Source organism: Eptesicus fuscus, chromosome 3, assembly GCF_027574615.1.
Source record: "Eptesicus fuscus isolate TK198812 chromosome 3, DD_ASM_mEF_20220401, whole genome shotgun sequence".
Taxonomy (NCBI): domain Eukaryota; kingdom Metazoa; phylum Chordata; class Mammalia; order Chiroptera; family Vespertilionidae; genus Eptesicus; species Eptesicus fuscus.
Window position 1 is genome coordinate 44,154,969 of NC_072475.1, and position 25,153 is coordinate 44,180,121.

The following is a 25,153-nucleotide window of genomic DNA, read 5'->3' on the forward strand; positions in this document are numbered from 1 at the left end:
ATGGCGGTGAGTTTGCCTGCGCAGAGCTCTGACGCACTCTGAGGGGCCCTGGCACTGAAGTTGCACAGCTGGGGTGTCCATGGGCAGTTATTCGGGAAGAGGGAGTTCAGAATTTCTACTGCAGGGCTGCGTGCCCTTGTCCATACAAAATCACACCCGCGGGGGCTCCCAGTGGCTCCCAGGCACTGCCTACGGAGTGGAGTGCCCTGGCTGCCTGTGCGCGATGGAAATGCGCGAATGTTTTGTCTGGAGTTCTGCTGCTGGGGAGGGGGAGGTTGCACTTACTGCTGCCGAGCGGTGCACCATTGGAGGTGGAGGTTCCAGGGTCTGCAGTTCTGCGGGTGGGGCAGCAGGATTTTGGCTGGAGTGGCTGCTGGGTCGCAGGGCAGTTCCAAAGCCTGCCTGGTTGGTGGTGTTGATGAGTTCCTAAAAAAGGCCGTTCTCCATTTCAAGATGGCGTGGGATCCATGCTGGAGTCTCGCAGTCTGGGGAGTGCCCGCAGCGATGGTAGGCTCTCCTTGTCCAAGAGAGCCTGGTCTGCCAGCCCCTGCTGCTCCTGCAAGATTTTTTTAAAAAATATATATTTTATTGATTTTTCACAGAGAGGAAGAGAGAGGGATAGAGAGTTAAAAACATCGATGAGAGAGAAACATCGATCAGCTGCCTCTTGCACACCCCCCACTGGGTATGTGCCTGCAACCAAGGTACATGCCCTTGACCAGAATCGAACCTGGGACCCTTGAGTCTGCAGGCCGACGCTCTATCCACTGAGCCAAACCGGTTTCGGCTCCTGCAAGATTTAACTGTCCCTTACTTACTCACACATCCACACCATACACATCCACACACTCTCCTTTCATACCCTCACTCACTCACTTCCTCTCCCTCACCTCTGTCCTGCCAGCCACCATCTTCCTCTCCCACAGTTTTTTTCAGGCACTGCTTTTTTATCTAGCCCAACATATGATATTGGGAATAAGAGAAAAAGAGAATTGCATATATGTGTGATGGTGGTGTTGGGCTGTGTGTGTGTGTGTGTGTGTGTGTGTGTGTGTGTGTGTCAGAGAGAGAGAGAGAGAGAGAGAGAGAGAGAGAGAGAGAAAGAGCATATTAGAGATGAGGATTCATCTTTCAGAGTAAGAATTTAGTAGATGATATCTTTTTTTTTTTTTAATTTCTTTATTGATTAAGGTGTCACATATTTGTCCTCATCCCCCCATTCCCATCCCACACCCCTCCCCACGGATGCCCCAACCCCCTGTTGAACTTAACCGTTGGATAGGCTCATATGCATGCACACAAGTCCTTTGGTTGATCTCTCCCCCCTCCTCCCAACCTCCCCTATCCTCCCTCTGAGGCCCGATAGTCCGATCGATGCCTCCTTGTTTCTGGTTCTGTTCTTGTTCCTCAGTCTATGTTGTTCATCATTTCCCCTAGATGAGCGAGATCATATGTCACTAGATATATACTTATAAGAACTGAATGTGAGACGAGCAATAATAGTTATGCTGACAGGCAAATGAATCAGTCTGTAGTGAGTTTCTTTCTGGACCAACAGTTCTTTAGAGACCCAATTTCACTGTCCACCAGTTCCTTATGTGTACATGTCAGCACTGACCCCTCAGCTCTGGATGGTGGACAAATGGTGGTAACGGAGGTCCGACTCCCTCTGGTTTGGTCTCGGCCGGACCCAGGGGCACGGCTTCACCCGGACTAAGGGGAACGTGGCGTCACCCAGACCCAAGGGGCGCGTGGCCTCACCCGGGCCCGGGACCCAGCCTCACCCGGATGGATCCAGGGGCACACGGCCTCACCCGGACCCAGGATCCGGCTTCACCTGTACCCAGGGGCACAAGGCCTCTCCCGGACCCAGGGGCACATGGCCTCACCCGGGCCCAGGGACCCAGCCTCATCTGGGTCCAGTGGCGCGTGGTCTCACCCAGACCCAGGGGTGCGTGGCCTCACCCGGGCCCAGGGACCCAGCCTCACCCGGGACCAGGGGCGCAAGGCCTCACCTGGACCCAGGTAGTAGATGATATCTTAAACTGAAAAAATCAAGTATTAGTAGTGCAAACATGTTATTTAGAAATAAACAGCTAAAAGAGATTAGAGTGATTATTTCTTGAGAGCAGTTATCAGCATGAGGGCTCAGGGAACATCCTAATGTATAAAAACCTTGGGTCTGTCACATCCGCAATGACCAGGAGGCTTGATCAACCAGAAGTCAGTCCTGCAGTCAGCACTGGGTCACCCTGGCATCCCATCACTGACTGTTACAGCTGCAGGCACGGTGACCCAACACTGACTGCTGAGGGGGCTGCAAATCAGGCCCGGAGAGAGGCCTGAAGAGAGAAGCAGGGTCTGATCCATTGCCTCTGTGGCAGCTGTTGATCAGAACTGGCCTCTCTCTTTCTTTCCTGGCCTGGTCAGCAGCCATGCCTCCATTTCTCTCCAGGCCTCCACTGGGGCTGCTGATCAGTCCCCCCTTTCTGATCAGGCCCCGTTCATAAGCCCAGAGATGCTGACTGGCATAGAAACTGACCAATCAGAACAAAATCTGGGTCAACTATAAGGAGCCAATGGCTGCCTAGGAGGCGAAGCTTTTGAAACTGACTGGCATAGAAATCTACCAATCAGAACTAAATCTGGGTCAACTGTGAGGAGCCAATGGCTGCCTAGGAGGTGGAGCTTTTGACACTGACTGGCATAGAAACCGACCAATCAGAAACAAATTGGCCGGCAGAGGAGGGCAATTGGGGGCAAGATCAGGCTGGCAGGGGAGGGCAGTAAGGAGTGATCAGGCAGGTAGAGGCACTTAGGGGCAATCAGGCCGGCAGGGAAGGGCATTTTGGGGTGATATCAGGCCAGCAGAGGAGGGCAGTTGGGGGCGATCAGATCAGCAGGGGAGAGCAGTTGGAGGGGGGGGGACCAGGCCTGTAGGTGAGGGCAGTTGGGGGCCATCAGGCCGGCAGGGGAGAGCAGTTGTGTGTGTGTGGGGGGAACCAGGCTTACAGGGGAGGCCAGTTGGGGACAACCAGGCCAGCAGAGGAGGACAGTTGGAAGTGACCAGGCCAGCAGGGCAGGGCAGTTGTGGGTGATTGGGCCAGCAGGGGGCAGTTAGGTGTTAATCAGGCCAGCAGGGGAGCAGTTAGGGGGTGATCAGGCTGGCAGGCAGAAGCGGTTAGGGGCATTCAGGCAGGCAGGCAGGTAAGTGGTTAGGAGTCAGCAGTCCCGGATTGTGAGAGGGATGTCCAACTGCCGGTTTAAGCCCGATCCCTGGCAGTCGTACATCCCCCGAGGGGTCCCAGGTTGGAGAGTGTGCAGGCTGGGCTGAGGGACACCCTCCCCAGTGCATGAATTTCGTGCACCTGGCCTCTAGTCTTTGTCATTATAAGTTCAGTCCCTGCCCCCCGCCTTGACAGTACTATTTGAAATGATATATGTGTATAAATTGTAAAAATGTGAAGATTAGATTTTTAAAATGTAATTGATGGGATCAGTCTCTTATAGAAATGGCATAATTCAAAATATTAAGAGCAGGAGTGAGCCACTTCAGGAATGTCTGTTAAATTAATTATACCATTTACAGCTTGTCTTTTAGTGATAAACTTTGTAAGAACTCATATTAGGAACTCTGGGTTCTAATTCTTATATTCACTTACTATGAAACCCAGGAGTACAAAGTCACTTCTCTGCTCACTTTCTGCCTCTACTAAACCAAATTAATTATGTCTTTTCTACTTGCTACATGGGGTTTTGTAAGGAAAAAAAGAGAAGGTAACAGCGGAAAGAAAGAAAAAAGAGAGTGAGAGAAAGAGGAGAGAGAGAGTGATGGGGAAAATAAGACATTTTGAGATGGGGCTAGCAGTCTGAATCTGTGCCAGTAACCTAATGTACATTCTTGATAGCCTATAATTAAGTCACTGCCCCTTTCTCCACAATCTGGTTTTGCAAGACCAGTTTACCTAAGTACTACTCCCATTTTACAGAGGCCATAAACCATGAACAACCCATAGAGGGGGTTATCAGCGCTGGCGCCAGGCCAGGCCTTTAGGTGTGGTCTCACGGCCCCCATCCCAACACACTGGGCTTTTTGCAAAGCCCGCGAAAGGTCTGAAAGTCCCATCCCATATTTGGGGGACAAGGAAACCAAAGGGTATAAAGGGAAAGCTTCCTCCATATTGGTTTGCTCAGGATTTGGAGAGAAACAGCCTCCCCTGCGTCCTGTACTAGTACATGCGAAACATCTGAAAATAAATGGTTATTTCCTTTGCCTCCGGTATTTCTTGTATTTTTCAGTTGCCTAGTAAATTCTGTAACAAGAGAAAGAGAGAAGAGAGAGATGAAGGTGCTTTAGAAAATTTGGAACTGAAATACAAAAAAGAGAATGTGTGTGTGTGTGTGTGTGTGTGTGTATGTGTGTGTGTCTTTATTATGCCCTCAATATCCAAATGGTGTGCAGATATAATTAATTACCAGAAAACATTATTACACTTTATTAATATTGTTTTCTCAAGTATTCCTGAGGCTCATATATAAATAAATGTGGCAGTTCATCCAAAGATACTGATAGCCTAGACTCTAGGGACCAGATGTTCCTGCCTGTTCCCACCAGGCTGCCTCTTAGCTTCTGATGAGGTTCAGTATTGTGACATGGTGGAGCCTCTGCCCACCAATACTAGTGGCCTCTCAGATGGTAACTTGAATATATTTTGATGCTGGAAGAGTTCCCTCTCTATGGAGGACAATAAGAAAAGAAAGGGGGGAAAATGGCGACGGAATAGAGTCGGGTTTGGAGTCTGTTCCTGGGGCGGAGAGTCGGAGCAGCAGAGGCTCGCAGAGGGAGTGTATGTGGGCAAGCCAAGGGACAGCTAAACTCCAGGAGAAGGCGGGGGAGTGCTGGGCAGTGTTCCTCTGACCGCGCAGCACCCACAGGGGCCGGGTCCCCTCCTGGAGCTGCGGGCTCACCGGGCGCCTCGCCATCTTGCAAGGAAAGGAGGATTTTAGTGGAAACCTGACTTTCCGCAACAACTGCAAACACTGAACTGCTGGGAGCACCAGACCACCGGTCCCCTATCAGCGCAAACATTTGGATTCAAAGAAACTCTTCACTGCACCACGGAAAGGTCAGATTTTGTCTGAAATAAGCTGCGGTTTCTAATCCCCGCGGTGGGTGAGGGAGGCGCTGGGTGAGGGAAGCGCGGCAGCCGCAGGACCGGCAGGAGCCGGGAGGTCTGTGCCTAGAAAAATCAGCGGCAGTTGGAACTGCCGTGATCCGTGAATGAGGAGGGGGGTCTTCTGAGCTGCTAACAGAAGTGACCTCTTGAAAGCAACTCATTTTAATCTGACGAGGAGGGTCAGACTAAGAATTTTCAAAGGAGTACAGGCTCCTTAGTCTGGGGCACAGACCCACGGTCCGCACACCTGGGCTCTTTCCGACTCTGATTGCTAAGCCCAACACATAGAAAAATCCAGGTGGAAACCCTGAAAGACTGCAGGGGGAAGGTGTTTTTTCGGAACCTGGGGCCAGAGCTGCGTGTGACCATCAGAGAGGCAGCTCTGAGGCGCACATCTCCACAAACCGGTAGTGAGTGCCATAGAAGGGGGAAAAAAAAAAAAAAGAGAAAAAAGAGCTAGAGAGGCCCGGAAGTCAATTCAGAAACACTGCCACCCAGGGGCTGAAACGCTAATTGTCTCTGGTGTAATCAAAAATAAATACGAGAAATTAAGATAGGGCTGGCTTAAAAAGCAGGACTGGCTTCCAACACTGAGGAGCCCTGGAATGAAGCTGAACTGAAATACCGCCCAGACTGGGAAAAAGGCGTACCAAACAGAATAATAGAGGAAGTGAATGACAGCCGCTACTGCACATTTTAGTCTTCCTATTTTTTAATTTTCAATTCTTTTTTCAATTTTTTAAATTTTTTATTCTCATATTTTTTTATTTTCATTTTTTGCATCTTTTACTTAAGAAACTAATATTTTTTTCTTTTTCCTCACTTGATTTTCACCTTTTTAATTATTACATTTTTATTTTCAATCAGCACTATTATTACTATTATTTTACTTTTTTTTTTTTTTTTTAATGTCATTTGATTTTCTCTTTCTTTTATTTTTGGATTAGTGTCCTACATTCGATTTGCATCTTTCCCTTACAATCGCTTTACCCTATCTCAAAGCTAACATTATGCCATCACTCTCCTAACCTTTCCCCTTTTGGTCCCAGTTTATCTTAACCCTTTCTGGCTTTAGATTTTCCCTACTTTTTCAGTTTACTCCCTGCTAAAACTTCACCCTACTTATATATCTAATTCCCAACCCCCTGCTCCAAATCCATACAAACCTCTCTCTACGCTACCTTTAAAAAATTATTTTTCTCTCGGGCCTTTTGTTGTTGTTTGCTTGAATGTTGATTAGATTGAATTTTTATGCTTTTTTATGAGATTGTTTAGATTATTCTTTTTGTTGGTTTGGTTGGTTCTTTTGTTTGCTTTGTTTTTGTTTGTTTTTTACTTTTGTTTTCCCTTGCCTCACTTGATATTAGCTGCTGTTGCAGTTTGTATTAATCTCCAGGCTCGTGTTGCTGGAATTTGCTGGGAATAGTGGTTGTTCTAGTGGAGTTTACTCCCCATATATATAGTTTGTTCCCCTTTTCTCTCTTAGTATCATTCTTGTCTCTCTTACTTTTTTTTTCTTTTCTTTTTCTTTTCTGTTATTTCTTTTCTTTCTTTCTGCTCTTTTCCCAAGTTCAGATTCACACTCTTTGTTGTTGTTTTTTTCTTCGTTGTTGTTCTTTCTTTTTACTCTCCCTCTTCCACTCCTATTCCCTAATTTGTCTTTCTCTGGTGGTTACCTTTATTGGAGGTTATTAATATCGTGAATACAATTCTGTTCAGTGCCTTGTCTGTTGTGCCTGGTTGTGTTGTATTTTATACCTTTAAATCAACGCCAGAGAGAGAAATCTATATAACCAGACATCCGGAGAAGAGAGACCATGGGGAGACAAAGAAACAGCCCCCACAGGAAAGAGAAGCAGGCATCACCAGAAAAGGAAGTAAACGATTTAGAGGCAAACAACCTATCAGAGAAAGAATTCAGAGAAATGGTCATAAAGTGGCTGAAAAGGATGGAAGACAAATTCGACAATATGAGTAAGAACCAAGAAGAAATGAAGAAGAACCAAGAAGAAATGAAAAGTGACATCGCTGCTGTAAAGAACTCAATAGAAAGCATCAAGAGTAGACTAGATGAAGCAGAGGACCGCATAAGTGAGCTAGAAGACAAGATGGAAAAAAATACCCAATTACAACAGCTTCTAGAAACAAAAATTAGAAAGATTGAGGAGAGCGTAAGGGAACTTCGGGACAATACAAAACAAAACAACATCAGGATAATAGGGGTGCCAGAAGGAAAGGAAACTGAGCAAGGAATAGAAAACCTGTTTGAAGAAATAATAACAGAAAACTTCCCTGATATAGGGAAGAAAAAACCCACACAAATCCAAGAAGCTCACAGAGTTCCAAGCAAAATGAACCCCAAAAGACCGACGCCAAGGCACATTATAGTTAAGTTGGCAAACACCAACGACAAAGTAAGAATCTTACAAGCGGCCAGAGAGAGACAGACAGTTACATACAAAGGAACCCCCATCAGACTAGCAACTGATTTCTCAACAGAAACTCATCAGGCCAGAAGGGAATGGAATGAAATATACCAAGTCATGCAAAGGAAGGGTCTAAATCCAAGAATACTGTACCCAGCAAGGCTATCAATCAAAATTGAAGGTGAAATCAGGAGCTTCAGAGACAAAAAAGGACTAAGGGAGTTTATCACCACCAAACCAGCAATGAAAGAAATGCTAAAGGGTCTGCTGTAAAAAAAAGAAAGAAATAGGAAGCAAAGAAGGTACACAGGGGTATAGAATAAAAATGGCGTCAAATAAGTACATATCAATAATAACTTTAAATGTAAATGGATTGAATGCCCCAATCAAAAGACACAGGGTAACAGACTGGATAAGAAAACAAAACCCAGATATCTGCTGTCTACAGGAAACCCACCTCAAAAAAAAGGATGCATACAGACTGAGAGTAAAGGGATGGAAAAAGGTTTTCCAGGCAAATGGAAATGAAAAAAAAGCTGGGGTTGCAATACTTATATCTGACAAATTAGATCTCAAAGTGAAGGACATAACAAGAGATAATGAAGGCCACTTCATAATACTAAAGGGAGAAATCCAACAAGAAGAAATAACTCTGGTAAACATATATGCACCCAATACAGGAGCACCAAGATACATTAAAAAACTCCTGGAAGATATCAAAGGAGAGATTGACAGTAATACAATCATAGTAGGAGACTTCAATACCCCACTATCACCATTGGACAAATCCTCTAAACAAAAAATCAGCAAAGAAACATCAATCCTAAATGACTCACTAGAACAGATGGAATTAATCGACATCTTCAGAACATTTCACCCCAAAGCCACAGAATATACATTCTTCTCAAGTGCACATGGGTCATTTTCAAAGATAGACCATATGTTAGGACATAGGCAAAGTCTCTCCAAATTCAAGAAGATAGAAATCATATCAAGTATCTTCTCAGATCACAGTGGCATAAAACTGGAAATCAACTACAATAAAAACAACCCAAAGAAATCAAACACTTGGAGACTAAACAGCATGTTATTAAACCATGACTGGGTTACCAAAGACATCAAGGAAGAAATAAAAAACATCATGGCAACAAACGACAATGAAAACACAACAATCCAAAATCTATGGGACACAATGAAAGCAGTCCTGAGAGGGAAGTTCATAGCTCTACAAGCCTACTTCAAAAAACAAGAAACAATGGTAATAAATTACCTAACCCAACAACTCAAAGAGTTAGAGAGAGAGCAACAAGATAAGCCCAGTGTAAGCAGAAGGAAAGAAATAATAAAGATCAGAGCGGAGATAAACGACATAGAGACCAAAGAAACAATACAAAAGATCAACAAAACCAAGAGCTGGTTCTTTGAAAGGATAAACAAGATTGATGGACCTCTAGCCAGGCTCACCAAGAAGCAAAGAGAGAGGACCCAAATAAACAAAATCAGAAATGAAAGAGGTGAAATAACAACAGACCCCGACGAAATACAAAGGATTGTTACAAAATACTACGAACAACTCTATTCCAACAAACTGGACAACCTAGAGGAAATCGACATATTCCTAGAAAAATACAACCTTCCAAAACTCAATCAGGAAGATTCTAAACAGCTCAACATGCCAGTAACTATGGAAGAAATTGAAGCAGTCATCAAAAAGCTTCCGGCAAACAAAAGCCCGGGGCCAGATGGCTTCACAGGAGAGTTTTATCAAACTTTCAAGGAAGAACTAAAACCTATCCTCTTCAGACTATTCCAAAAAATTCAAGAGGAAGGAACACTTCCAAGCTCCTTCTATGAAGCCAGCATCACCCTAATACCAAAACCAGATAAAGACAACTCAATGAAAGAGAATTACAGGCCAATATCCCTCATGAACATTGATGCCAAAATCCTCAACAAAATTCTAGCAAATCGGCTCCAGCAGTACATCAGAAAGATCATACACCATGACCAAGTAGGATTTATTCCAGGAATGCAAGGATGGTACAATATCCGCAAATCAATAAACGTGATACATCACATAAACAAATTGAGAGATAAAAATCACATAGTCATATCAATAGATGCAGAAAAAGCATTTGACAAAATCCAACACCCTTTCTTGATAAAAACTCTCAACAAGGTGGGAATAGAAGGCTCATACCTCAACATAATAAAAGCTATTTATGATAAACCCACAGCAAACATCATACTCAATGGGCAAAAACTAAAACCATTTCCCCTAAGAACAGGAACAAGACAGGGATGCCCACTCTCACCACTTCTATTTGACATAGTACTGGAAGTATTAGCTATCGCAATTAGGCAAGAAGAAGAAATAAGAGGCATCCAAATTGGAAAAGAAGAAGTGAAGCTGTCCTTATTTGCAGATGACATGATATTGTACATAAAAAACCCAAAAGATTCCATCAAAAAACTAATAGACTTAATAAATGAATTCGGCAATGTAGCGGGATACAAAATTAACGCCAAGAAATCTATGGCTTTTCTATACACCAATAATGAACTTACAGAAAGAGAGACTAAAAAAGCAATCCCATTTACCATCGCACCAAAAAAATTAAGATACCTAGGAATAAACTTAACTAAGGAGGTAAAAGACCTATACACAGAAAACTACAGGACACTGAAAAAAGAGATAGAGGAAGACGTAAACAGATGGAAGAACATACCATGTTCCTGGATTGGTAGAATCAACATCATTAAAATGTCCATACTACCCAAAGCAATCTACAGATTCAATGCACTCCCCATCAAAATACCAACAGCATATTTCACAGACCTAGAAAGAACTCTCCAAAAATTCATCTGGAATAAAAAAAGACCCCGACTAGCCTCAGCAATCCTCAGAAAGAAGAATAAAGTAGGTGGGATCTCAATACCAGATTTCAGGCTGTATTACAAAGCCACTGTTCTCAAAACAGCCTGGTACTGGCACAAGAACAGACATATTGATCAATGGAACAGAATAGAGAACCCAGATATCGACCCAAACCACTATGCTCAATTAATATTTGACAAAGGAGGCATGAACATACAATGGAGTCAAGACAGTCTCTTCAATAAATGGTGTTGGGAAAACTGGACAGATACATGCAAAAAAATGAAACTAGATCACCAACTTACACCATACACAAAAATAAACTCAAAATGGATACAGGACTTAAACATAAGACGGGAAACCATAAAAATACTAGAGGAATCCACAGGCAACAAAATCTCAGACATATGCCACAAGAACTTCTTCACTGACACTGCCCCTAGGGCAATGGAAGCTAAAGAGAAAATTAACAAATGGGACTACATCAAAATAAAAAGCTTTTTTACAGCAAAAGAAACCATCAACAAAACAACAAGAAAGCCCACTGCATGGGAAAACATATTTGCAAATGCTATCACTGATAAAGGTTTAATCTCCAACATCTACAGGCAGCTTATGCAACTCAATAAGAGGAAGATAAATGATCCAATAAAAAAATGGGCAACAGACCTAAACAGAATATTTTCAAAAGAAGACAGAAGGAAGGCCAAGAGACACATGAAAACATGTTCAAAGTCACTTATTATCCGAGAGATGCAAATCAAAACAACAATGAGGTACCATCTCACACCTGTCAGAATGGCTATCATCAACAAATCAACAAACAACAAGTGTTGGCGAGGATGCGGAGAAAAAGGAACCCTCGTGCACTGCTGGTGGGAATGCAGACTGGTGCAGCCACTGTGGAGAACAGTATGGAGTTTCCTCAAAAAACTGAAAATGGAACTCCCATTTGACCCAGTAATCCCACTCCTGGGAATATATCCGAAGAAACTAGAAAAACCAATCAGAAAGGATATATGCACCCCTATGTTCATAGCAGCACAATTTACAATAGCTAAGATTTGGAAACAGCCTAGGTGCCCGTCAGCAGATGAGTGGATCGGAAAACTGTGGTACATCTACACAATGGAATACTATGCTGCCATAAAAAAGAAGGAATTCTCATCATTTGCAGCAACCTGGATGGAATTGGAGAACATTATGCTAAGTGAAATAAGCCAGTCAATGAAAGAAAAATACCACATGATCTCACTCATTTAGGGATAGTAAAGAACATTATAAAGTGGTGAACAAAAAGATAGATACAGAGACAGTAAAGCATCAAACAGACTTTCAAAGTACAGGGGGAAAGTTTGGGAAAGGTGGGGGAGTTATGAAATCAAACGAAGGACTTGTATGCATGCATATAAGCATAGACAATGGACGCAAAACTCTGGGGGGGAGGGCATGTGTGGGTGTGGGGTGGGGGGGGTAATGGTAAGATATGTACACATATAATACCTCAATAAAAATATTTAAAATTAAAAAAAAAAAAAAAAAAGAAAAGAAAGGGGGGGGGGCAGGGAAAGCAGCACCTGCTTTCCTGTCCATATGCAAATACAGCGATCTATATAAAGAATTTACTTTGTTCCTTAGGGAAAGCTGGTGGCAGATGTCAGCAAGCGCCTGGGTCTGAAGCACGTGGTGTTCAGCAGCCTGGAGAATGTCAAGCGTCTGACCGGAGGGAAGTTGGCAGTTGATCACTTTGATGGAAAGGGAGAAGCGGAGGAGTATTTCTGGTCCATTGGTGTTCCCATGACCAGCATCCACTTGGCAGCTTACTTTGAAAACTTCCTCACTTTATGGAAGCCCAAGAAAGCCTCTGATGGAGATTACTACACCTTGGGTAAGTGGAATTTGTAGTGAAAGTTGACCAGACACCTGCTGTCCCCCGTTCCTCCTCCTTTGTCCCCTTCCTACCTCTTTTCAGTGGACATATATCAGTTGAGTGCCTACTATGTGCTTACCTCTGTGTGAAGTGCTGAGAGGGATACAGTATTGTTTTAAACTTCACAGAGAACTGGTTCTTGGACTGGAAACACAAAGGACTTTACTTCCAGTCTGAACAATCGGATGCTCTTTATACAAATGGTTAGCTATGCGACCTCAAGCCTTAGTTTCCTCAAGTCTAATGGAAAAGTTGGACACGATGACTTCTTTTTGTTATCACTTGAGGATATTTTTCCATTGATTTTTAGAGAGAGTGGAAGGGAGAAGGAGACACACAGAGAGAAACATCAATGTGAGAGAGACATATGGATTGGTTGCCTCCTGCATGCACCCTGACCAGGGCTGGGGATCAAGCCTGCAACAGAGGTATGTGTCCTTGACCTGAATCAAACCCAGGACTCTTCAGTCCGTGGGCCACTGCTCTATCCACTGAGTCAAAGTGGATAGTATAAGGTGACTTCTAAGGTTCCTTCTAGCTCATCCATCTGACCTATGGTAGCAATCGGGAAAACATGCTCCTCTTGACCTGAGTCCCGTGGTCAGAATCCCTAGAGGGGCCCTGACTCTCCAGAGAAAGAGTCTGATTCTGAAGGTCTGGGCTGGTGCCAGGAGTGCTATAGTTTTAACAAGGATTCCTAATAATTCCAATGCTTCCAGTCCACTGGCTGGACTTCCTCTGCCCTTTGGAGAAATTTTCTTTGTCCACAGTCCAAGGTGGCTCTGTGGAGTGGAGGAACTATGGGAGTATCAATGGCAGCAATTCAGTCTTTTTTCCTTGGCACATAATTAAGACTTATCAGAGGCATAACTAATGACAGTCAAAGTCAACCTGGAGCACCTGACATACAACAGATGACTTGGGTCATAGTTCAACAAGTGACCTCCTTTCTTCCTATGCCTTTACCAGGTTACAGAAGCCAGCTCAGTGATATTTCCCAGATCCTGATTTAGGGCATTGTAATCTATTGGTTAGATTGGCCTGTAGGAAGAGGTGATGCCTTCAACTTCTTTTGGTACCCAGTCCCATCTGGGGCTCCAAAGTCTATATAACCCCATCTTTGGTATTCCTCAGACTCAGATATCATTCCCCACTATAGGAATAGCTAATACCGACTAACCACTTAGTAGGGGCCTGGCACTGCACTATTTACCTTCATTTCACAGATGAGGAAACTCAAGTAATATAGATTAAATAACTTTCCAAAGATCACTAATAAGGCAGACCAGGGCATGGACCCTGGAAGTCTTACTCCAGAGCCATAGTCTTTACCACTGTCCCATAGTTGCTTTGAATCTCATCTCAAGACCTTCAACTCTCAAACAAGTCAGATGAGACTTAGCAAAGAGTGCCTCAAAAAGCTTAAACTGCTTTACAAATAGAAAATACAATTAGAATTTAATCTGAGCAGGCAATGTGCCCACCAAGAAATTGTGATAGGAAGCTAATTTTGCTACAAAAGATTAAATGTGATATTTAATCCCTGGCTGCTAATCCTGAGGTCACTTTTACACTGGATTGAAATTCAGAGACCTTGATTCTTGTCCGGGCCTGTTGTTTCCTAGCTGTGAAGCAGCAGGCAAGTCAATAGGCTTAGTTTTTTCATTAAAAATAAAATCTTAATTATTGAAAGTATTACATATGTCCCCCTTGTTCTCCCATTGACCTCTTCTAGCCCACCCTCACCCTCCGCCCCAGGCCTCCAACAACCCTGTTGTTTGTGTCCATGGGTTATGCATATATGCATACAAGTTCTTTGGTTAATCTCTCCCCACCCAACCTCCCCCACCTCCACCTTCCCTCTGAAATTCCACAGTCTGTTTCATGCTTCTATGTCTCTGGATCTATTTTGTTCATCGGTTTATTTTGTTCATTATATTGCACATATGAGTGAGATCATGTGATATTTGTTTTTCTCTGACTGGCTTATTTTGCTTAGCATGATATTCTCCAGGTCCCTCCATGCTGTCTCAAAGAGTAAGAGATCCTTATTTTTCACTGCTGTATAGTATTCCATGGTATAAATGTACCACAGCTTTTATATCCACTCATCTACTGATGTGCACTTAGGCTGTTTCCAGATCTTAGCTATTGTAAATTGTGCTGCTATGAACATAGGGGTGCATACATTCTTTCTGATTGGTGTTTCCAGTTTTTAGTATATATTCTTAGAGTGGGATCACTGGGCCAAATAGCAGTTCCATATTTAATTTTTAGAGGAAACTCCATACTGTTTTCCATAAAGGCTGCACCAGTCTGTACTCCCTCCAGCAGTGTACTAGGGTTCCCTTTTCTCTACATCCTCACCAACATTTGTCATTTGTTGATTTGTTGATGTTAGCATTCTGACAGGTGTGAGGTGATACCTCATTGTTGTTTTAATTTGCTTCTCTCTGATGATCAGTGACGCTGAGCATTTTTTCATATGTATCTTGGCCATCTGTATGTACACTTTGGAGAAATGTCTATTTTGGTCCTTTGCCCATTTTCAAATTTGATTGTCTTCCTTTTGATAAGTTGTATGAGTTCGTTATATATTTTGGATATTAACCCTTTATCATATGTATCATTACCAAATATGTTTTCCCATACAGTGGGCCCCTTTTCATTTTGTTGATGGTATCTTTTGCTGTGCAGAAGCTTTTTATGTTGATATAGTCCCATTTGTTTATTTTCTCCTTAGTTTCCTTTGTCCTAGGAGATGTACCCATAAGCATACTGCTATGGATCTCTCCCTTAAAGTTCTCCAGAAGTTTTTTGTTTTTTTAAAATATATATATATTTAGGTGTTCCTATATTGGGTGCATATATGTTTACCAGGGTTATATCTTCTTGTTGGATTGATCCCTTTAGTATTATGTAGTGACCTTTATTGTTTCTTGTGATGGCCTTCATTTTGAAGTCTATTTTATCAGGTATGAGTATTGCTACCCCAGCTTTTTTTTCATTTTCATTTGCATGGAAAATTTTTTTCCATTCCTTCACTTTCATCCTGTGTGAGCCTTTTGTTCTGAGGTGGGTCTCTTATAGACAGCATATATTTGGTTCATGTTTTCATATCCATTCAGAATTTCTTAATTTAAAAAATTAGAGTTCTGGAGAAACCAAGATGGCAGCATAGGTAAACACCTAAACTGCTGCCTCACACAACAATTTCAAAACCACAACTAAAAGACAAAATGGTCATCATCCAGAACCACAGGAAGGCTGGCTGAATGGAAATTCTACAACTAGAAGGAAAGAGAGAAGCACACTGAGACTCAGAGGAACTGCAGGAGGCAGAGGTACCGAGGTGTGGAGAGGGCTGGCAACTGAGTACATGGCTGGCTTTCTCAAGTGGGAGGGAGACAAAAGTTCCCGACTGCTCTGAACTTCAGTTTCAGGCGAGACTCTGGGGACCCAGACTCATTTGGGGATAAACTGGACTGTCTGGCAGCGGGCAGAACTCAAGGGCGGCTTTCTCTCAGAGGTGCTTGCAGCAATTACAGCGGGACACTGAGACCCAGGGGCCTCTTAGGGCAGGGCTGACGGGAAACCATTGCTGTCTGCTCCACCCTGAGACTCTACCCCATCCAAGCTGAGCACAGAGGCTTTTGCAAGTCTTGTCTCATAAGGGTGTCTCCAGCACAGAAGTTCTCTCAAGTGTAGACATAGCTGATCCTCACAGCCAATTGGCCTGGAGGTCAATTCCTCCCAGTGATACCAACAACAATAAAGGCTTAACTACAACAAGACTGTGCACACAGCCCACAAAGGGGTGCACCAAGAGTGTCCACCTCAGGTAACTGGGGAGGCTGAGCTACTGAGCCTTATAGGGTACCCAGCACACAAAGCCACTCTACCAACTGAGGGAAGCAGCCAAAATGCAGAGACAAAGAAACATATCACAAATGAAAGAAATGGAGGAAAGCAAGAGACTGGATATAGAGTTCAAATCCACGGTTATAAGGTTTTTCAAGAATTTCCTAGAAAAGGCCAATAAATTTAGCGAGACCTTTGAGGATATGAAAAAGGACCACCTAGAAATTAAGCATACAATGACTGAAATAAAAAATAATATACAGAGACCCAACAGCAGACAAGAGGATCGCAAGAATCAAGTCAAAGATTTGAAATACAAAGAAGCAAAAAACACTCAACCAGAAAAGCAAAAAGAAAAAATAATCCAAAAATATGAAGATAGTGTAAGAAGCCTCTGTGACAACTTCAAGCGTACCAACATCAGAATAATGGGGGTGCCAGAAGAAGAGAGAGAGCAAGATACTAAAAACCTATTTGAAGAAATAATGACAGAAAACTTCCCCCACCTGGTGAAAGAAATAGACTTACAAGTCCAGGAAGCACACAGAACCCCAAACAAAAGGAATCCAAAGAGGACCACACCAAGACACATCATAATTAAAATGCCAAGGGCAAAAGACAAAGAGAGAATATTAAAAGCAGCAAGAGAAAAACAGTTACCTACAAGGGAACACTCATACAACTGTCAGCTGATTACTCGTCAGAAACTATGCAGGCCAGACGAGAGTGGCAAGAAATACTCAAAGTGATGAACAGCAAGAACCTACAACCAAGATTACTCTACCTAGCAAAGCTATCATTCAGAATTGAAGGACAGATAAAGAGCTTCACAGGTAAGAGAAAGCTAAAGGAGTTCATCACCACCAAACCAGTATTATATGAAATGCTGAAAGGTATTCTTTAAGAAGAGGAAGAAGAAGAAAAAGGTAAAGATAAAAATTATGAACAACAAATACATGTCTATCAACAAGTGAATCTAAAAATCAAGTGAATTAAAAATCTGATGAACAGAATAAACTGGTGAACATAATAGAATCAGGGGCATAGAAAGGGAGTGCACTGACAACTCTCGGGTGTGGGTGTGGGGGGTGCGGGAAGAGACTGGACAAAAATCGTACACCTATGGATGAGGACAGTGGCAGGGGTAAGGGAGAGGGTGGGGTGGGAACCAGGTGGAGGGGAGCTATGGGGGGAAAATGAGGAACAATTGTAATAATCTGAACAATAAAGATTTATAAAAAAAATGAAGTGTAAATAAAAATTAGAGTTCTGAGGCTAGATCATATCTATTTTGGGTTCAAGCCTCAGGATTCTAGGATTCTGGGGACCTATGAGAGGCTGTGTCACACTGTAGGAAGGGCACGGGCTTTGGAGTGACACATGAGGGTTTGAGCCCACTTCTGCTGCTTGCTAGCTGAGTACCTGATATTCCTATGTTTCAAGATTGTTTTGAAGATTAAACCAACCAATATATTGGGCTCATTCATTCTTTCATCCATTCATTAAATATTTGAGGGCTTATTACTATGTTCTAGTCTCTTACTGGGGAATCAGTAATAAACAGTTGAAAACAAAGTCTGACCTCATGGAGCTCTTATTTGGGTGGAGGAGATAGATAATAAACATAATAGATAAGTAAAGTATATTGTACTAGTATGTTACGAGGTAAGTACTATATAAAAATAGGGCAGGGTAAGTTAGATGTGGAGTGCCAGCAGTAAGGAGGTGGCATGTGAAACTTAAACAAGAGGATCAGTGGGCCTCTTTGAGAAGGTGATGTCTGAGCACCTTCTGATGGAGCTAGGTGGTGGTGGTCTTTGTGAATATTCAGGAAAGAACATTTTGGGAAGAGGGAACAGCTAGTGTGGTTGGAACAGAGCAAGTAAGGGAGAATAGTAGAAGGTGAGGCCAGAGTTAACAGAGGTCTGATCCTATAAAACATTGACTTGTCTTTTGAGGGACAGAGAGCCATTGAGGGTATGGGCAGACATGATCTGAGTTGATGTTAGTTTTTCAGGTTGACAAAGAGACCATGGAAAGGCAAGAGTGGAAACAAGTAGACTAACTTTGCAATAATCTAAGTCAAAGATGATGGTCCAAGGTGGCTTTGACCATGGTGGTAGCAGTGAAGTTGGTAAGAAGTGGTCAGATTCTAGACATGCTATGTCTAGGGTTAAAAAGAAAGAAAGAAAAGGATGTGGGGTTTGAGAGAAGTGTCAAGCTGACTCTAAGATTTTTGACTTGAGAAACTGGAATGATAGACTTGAAATGGGATAGGAGGAGCAAGTTGTTGCGGGGAGGGGGGGCGGGGGGCGCTATAGGAATTCATTTTGAAGCATATTGACATGTTTATTAAACAATCAAGTAAGGATGTTGAGTAGGAAGTTGGGCAATAGAGCCTGGAATTCAGCAGAGAAATCTGGATTATAGATATAACTAATTATACTTTGAACAAAGCAGATGCTTAGTAAATGGTGACTTTAAAAAAAATCAATATCCAGGCATTATGATATTTTCTCAAACTAAACCTTGTAACGAATTGTGCATAGATTGTGACTACTAGGTGTTACTTTGCTTTCTTACCTTTTGTTCAGTGGTTGATTAATTCAAGTTGGTAAGACTTACCAAGGATGTGTTATAATTACTTATTTCTCTCTCTCTCTCTCTCTCTCTCTCTCTCTCTCTCTCTCTCTTCTCTCTCTCTCTTTTACTAGCACTGCCTATGGGGGACATTCCCTTGGATGGCATCTCTGTTGCTGATATTGGAGCAGTCGTCTCTAGAATTTTTGATTCTCCAGAAGAGTTCTTAGGCAAGGCTGTGGGCCTCAGTGCAGAAGCGCTAACAGTACAGCAATATGCTGATGTTTTGTCCAAGATTTTGGGGAAAGATATCCGAGATGCAAAGGTGAGTTCTTAGAAGATATAAATGTGATCATAAGAGTCCACCTTAGGTCACACCCCACTGACTTAGACATTCTGGTAGACGCTCAATGAATTTAGGCAAGGGTTCAGCTTAGGCTGTCAGAAGAAATTGAAGAGGATTTCAGTTCCACAAATCTATCTTGTATTTGTGCATCTGAATCTCACCCTTATGGCTTTATTTCTTTAGCTTAAGGTTAATCAGCTTGTTAGAGTAAATTTACTTTTGTGTGGCAAGAACTTAGAATCTGAAGACTGAGGTACAACTTTTTCATATTCACTACCCAACTCTTCTCTCATAAGCACTCTTTGCTGATCATTCCAGTCTGCCAGAGCTCTCGGGTGTGGGCAAGGCACTTACCTCTCTGAGCCTCAGCTTCTTCATCTGTGAAGTGGGATAGTAGCATCTACCTCAGGGTGATCTTGTGGACATTAGGGAGAATATATTTAAGGGGCTTAGCAAAGTATTTGGTACATACATACCTATTGGCATATATAAAGTACCTATTCTGTACCTGGTGCTATCTTTGAGGAGTTTACATCAGAGTGAAAATGTTAATGCACATGAAGTCACAGGGATCAGTACAGCTATAACACTATAGGTGCTTAATTGTGTTGTCCACACTCTCTGTGACCAAAGAAGGGTAGGAGAAGGCTTCATGGAAAAAGTGGCTTTGAGGTGGTCCTTGAGGGTGGGCAAGACTATGTCTAGGTGGAGGGAATGATGGGGCTGTCCTGGCTAAATTCTAGAATCCTAAACCTAGCCTGGCTAAATCCACATGGATGAACCAGAGGCAGTATGAGAAGGTAAGCAAATCCTGGCTCTGCCCTTACCTATCTGTGGAATCTTGGCAAGTTATTTAACCTCTTTAATCTCAGTTACTTCATTTGGTAAAAGAAGTTATTATCTCTTTATATATATATAAAAGCCTAATAGCCAAAGTGTCCCCTTGGGAGTTTGATTGATTGGGAGTTCGATCACTCGCTATGATGCACGCTGACCACCACGGGGCAGCATGGAATGAAGGGAGGCCCTGGCCTGCAGCCAGCAGCCACTAGGGACCTTACCCATGCACGAATTTCGTGCACTGGGCCTCTAGTACCTGATAAGGTTGATTAGAGGATGACATGATATATAAATGGCAGGCACCTGGCACTGGGTTGGCAATTAGTAAGCCCTTGGTAATTGATCATGGTATAAATCAGGTGGGAATGGCCTAGACAAGAGCGTGGATAGGACAGGTCTTTTACAGAAAAGTGAGAGGAACTGATGATACCACACATTACCAGCCATTTCTCCAAAGCAAGTGTTGATAAGAGGAGGAGAACAGGGCTTCTGAGAAGGAAGTATGTGTGCCTTGCAGAGACACCCTCAGAGCTGAAAGGAGGCTCCATACCTTCTTTCAAGCTGGCAGGCATGGACTAGCCTGCCTCTTTGCTTCTCTTGGCTGCATTCCACCACCTGTAAAATGAGTGTTTTCTGGATGATTTCTAAGGTCATACCCAGCACATTCTCTCTATAGGAGCGGTCCACAATTAGGACCCACCACCTGCTTTTTAAAAAATAAAGATTTATTAGAACACAGCCACACCATTGTTTATGTATTGTCTCTGGCTGTTTTCATGATACATTGATAGAATTAAGTAGTTGTGACTTAACCCATATGACCCACAAAGCCTTAAATATTTATATCTAGCCCTTTAGGAACCACTTTGTTGACTCCCACTCTAGCATGTTTCCTAGAGTTAGGCCCAGAGAGTTGATTTTTCTTTTCATCTGCAACTCTTGCTTCCAGTGAGTCTTGAGTCATGAGGGGTAACCTAGTTTCCCAATTCAGAGTCAGGAACAGGAGCTACAAGGAGGCTAAGAAACCCTAAAAAATTATTATAGGTGTCTTTAATGAAGAAAATAAGTTACCCCCAAATCCAAGATGACAGCCAATCACTCAGAAGATGGACTCATGAGAGGATCTGCAAAGTCACTTGTACCTGGTGTAAATATACTTCCCAGGGACTGACCCCTCTCCAAGGGCACTTGCATTTGGGCCTTACATTTCTTTTGTTTCATGGGGTTTGAAGTCTGTACGGAAGAAGGAGAGAAAGGTGAAGGGGTGTGGGCATGTGGAGAGTGTTCATTCTCAGAGGGCCAGGTAGACGTGCTCAGGACCTTCCAAGCATCACTCAATCACATACTTGGTCCCCGACTCTTCTTTGTACATAAAGTTATTTCACAATTCAGCAGAACTTCTCTAGCACCAAAAGTTCTAGGGCATTAGAAGCTGGAAGTTCTACAGAATGGTTAATGCAGTGTATAGTAACTAGTCTGACTTGAAGATGCTGCCCAGGGTTCTAGAGTGGTGGGGGAAATGCTTAGGCATCATGCTGCTCTGGGGAAGGATGCATGTGGCCACAAGGTGGCGCTCCAGCACTGGCAGTCTGACTCCCCCCGCCAGTCTGGTCAGGAGGCATAACTGCTTCAGTGAGTGCATGCCCTGGAACAGACTTCCATCAGGAACTCGGGTTTGGCTGAAACTGTCTGTCCAACCCCAAAAGGAACATGATCCTCTCAGAAAGTGAGATGCAACAAAAATCTTTCCTTCAAAAATCTGCAGAAAAGAATCCCTTATTTCACTAAGGAATATTAGTTGTCAAAGTTATAGGATGAGGTAGTGACTCAAGGAGAGAGACATTTTCAAAGTCATCTTCCATGCTTCTCATGTAGTCTTCTTACTAAAAATTTAAATTGTTTTCTTATTTCAAATATAGCAAATGCTTATTTCAGAAAATACAGAAAATTATAAAAAAGAAAACAAAAATCATGTATTCAGAGATAGCAACTAATAAGATCTGACACATTATATTCTAGTCTTTTTTTAAAAATTTCTTTATTGATTATGGTATCACATAATTGTCCTCATCCCCCCATTCCCATCCCAAACTCATTCCCACGTATGTCTCCCCCCTCTCCCCCGGATTGTCCGTGACCACTGGTTATGCTTATATGCATGCATACAAGTCCTTTGGTTGATCTCTTCCCCTTTCCCCCACCCTCCCCTACCTTCCCTCTGAGGTTTGACAGTCTGATCGATGCTTCCCTGTGTCCGGGTCTGTTTTTGTTCATCAGTTTATGTTGTTCATTATTTCCCCTAGATGCATGAGTCTAGTCTTTTTCCAATATCTATATGTTTGTATCTAGCTTTTTCATTTAATGTTATATTATGAGCATTTGTTAAAGTTCTTTAAAACATTAATTTTAAAAAAAGATATACATATATATATATAAATATATATATATATACACTAAAATTTATTCTGCCATTTTTTGTTTTTGCATGGGCACATTTTTCTTAATTTTCCATATTATAAATGGCATATGACAATCATTTTTAAAAAAATATATTTTCATTGATTTCAGAGAGGAAGGGAGATGGAGAGAGAGATAGAAACATCAATGATTAGAGAGAGTCATTGATTGGCTGCTTCCTGTACACCTCGTATTGGGAATAGAGCCCACAACCCAGGCATGTGCCCTTGACTGGAATTGTACCATGGACCCTTCAGTCCCCAGGCTGATGCTCTATCCACTGAGCCAAACCAGCCAGGGTGAAAATGAGTTGTTTGCGTGTCACAATTTCCAAAGGCCAAGTGGAATAACACGGTTAGAGTTTATCTTTGGGGCTAAAGACAGATTACACTGGATCCAATAGCTAGAAATGGTCTTAGCTAATTCAGGAGGGGGAACTATTGCTGTAGTTAGTGTCAGAGGGACTCAAGGGGTGGGTTTTGTGGAAGGTGACAGAAGGTAGCTCAGTAAGTGTGTGGTGAGCAGCATTTGTTTGAACCTGGGCCTGGCAGAGTCTGGGATGGTTGAAGTCAAGATGCTCATTTCTAATCAAGGATTGGAATGATGATGAAGGGACATCAGCCAGGAGGAAAGGATAGAGAGCCTGGTGCCAGAGTACTGCATGGAGGCAGAGGGCCAGGTGGGTAGACTGTCTGAGAGGGCTGCTGAGGGAATGTATATGAAAGAAGGTCAGATGAGGGGGGAGGACAGATCTATAGTTTCTTATCCAAAATGCTTGGGACCAGAAACAATTTGGCTTTCAGAAGCTGCAGCTTTTAGATAGATTGTGTTCTACATGTATTATGTAACATCACCATCAGGGGCAGGACAGGAACCTGTAATATCTCTGCAGAAAAATATATGACTATTTTCACTAAACGGTAGCATTAAAAAGCTTCAAAGTTCAGATCAGAATCAGTTCAGAAAAGTCAGTTTGCTGTCAAATTGCTTATGAAAAAACTCGAGAGCTTCTTGGGTTTTGGAGTTAGGCTGAAGAACGGTGGATCTATATCATCAGTAAGGTGAATAATTTATTCTCAGACTATTTTCAATGAGAGCTGAAACATTTCCTTTTTTAAAAATTTACTATTTTTTTTTTTAAAAAAAGTTGTTCTTAAAAGATCTCCCTGGAAGCTTACGAGAAGCTGGGGTTTCCTGGAGCGGAGGAAATGGCCAACATGTTTCGTTTCTATCAGATGAAGCCAGACCGTGATGTCAAGCTCACCCACCGACTAAACCCCGAAGTCAAAAGCTTCAGCCAGTTTGTCTCAGAGAACAAGGAAGCCTTGATGGGCATTTAACTGTTCACACAGGCCCCTGACAACTTTCTTTTTCCCTGATTCTGGCCCTCTGTACAACACATCTCCATTTATAGAACAGATATGTTAGAATGCAATTGTTTGCAACTCCAAAGCCGTTCCTGAAATACTCTCTTAAGTAGGAAACATGGAAATTTGATTCACATATAACTTTTCAGATAGTGATAAGGATGGTACACCTGTTTGGTTAAGTAAGAAGCCCCAAACTGACACCTTCTGTAGCTCTGACCCCCCCAACAGCCAAGTCGCCTCACCAGACTCTGGCCTGAGGAACTTGGATCTTCTTCCCTAACATGAAAGGGGGGTGGCCACTCAGCTTTCTCCTGCCTAATTGATCCAGAACCCTGGCTCTGAACCTCTCCTTGGAGTTCCAGTTCCCGCCCCCCACCCCAAGGGCATTGTCACATTCTCAGTGAACTAAGTAATTTTAATTTCTTTAAAAAAATATATTTTTATTGATTTCAGAGAGGAAGGGAGAAAGAGAAAGAGATAGAAACATCAATGATGAGAGTCATCTATTGGCTGCCTCCTGCACACCCCCTATTGGGGACTGAGCCTGCAACCTGGGCATATGCCCTGACCAGGAATTGAACCGTGACCTCCTGGTTCATAGTTCAGTGCTCAACCACTGAGCCACTCTGGTGGGGCTAATTTCTTAAAAAAAAAAAAAAAAAAACCACAACAAAAAACCTTTGTAGATAACTTTCTGGGGGAACATGGTGTTCAATGAACAGGCACAAGTATTAAAAACTCTAAAATTCAGTTTTGCTTCGGGGTTGAAAGTTAACATTCTCTGTTTAATTCATTAAACCATCTATTGAATCATCATTCAATTACTGTATTCATCTATTCATTCTTCTGTCCTTCATTTAAGCCAAGGGTGGGAAACCTTTTTTCTGTCAAGGGCCATTGGATATTTAGAACATCATCTGTGGGCCATACAAAATTAACAACTTAAAAATTAGCTGCTATAATCAGTCAAACATTCAATTAACTCACTCCTAATGCCTTTGCAGGACCAGACCAAAGGACTTCGTGGGCCTTATACGGCCAGTGGGCTGGATGTTTCCCACCACTGATTTAGGCATTTCACAAACTTTATTTTTGGCACCAGTACTGATGGTGAATTTGGAACTTCTCTCTTCTCCTATGTGCTTTCCTTCTTTACTTTTTTTTAAAATCCTTACCCGAGGATATTTTTCCCATGGATTTCTAGAGTGAGTGGAAGGGTCAGAGGAATAGGGGGGAGAGAGGAGAAACATCAATGTGAGAGAGACACATCGATTGGCTGCCTCCCACA

At 42.7% G+C, this 25,153-nt stretch overlaps 1 protein-coding gene across 1 annotated transcript; it reads left to right on the top strand.

The window, feature by feature from the left end:
• On the top strand, positions 1-24,237 carry LOC103300681 (nmrA-like family domain-containing protein 1). The gene is made up of 4 exons (XM_054713139.1): positions 1-6; positions 12,120-12,369; positions 18,987-19,177; positions 23,656-24,237. Exons 1-4 carry the CDS (start codon positions 1-3, stop codon positions 23,833-23,835), a joined length of 627 nt encoding a protein of 208 aa, XP_054569114.1. The 3' UTR covers positions 23,836-24,237.
• The last annotated feature ends 916 nt before the right edge of the window (positions 24,238-25,153 follow it).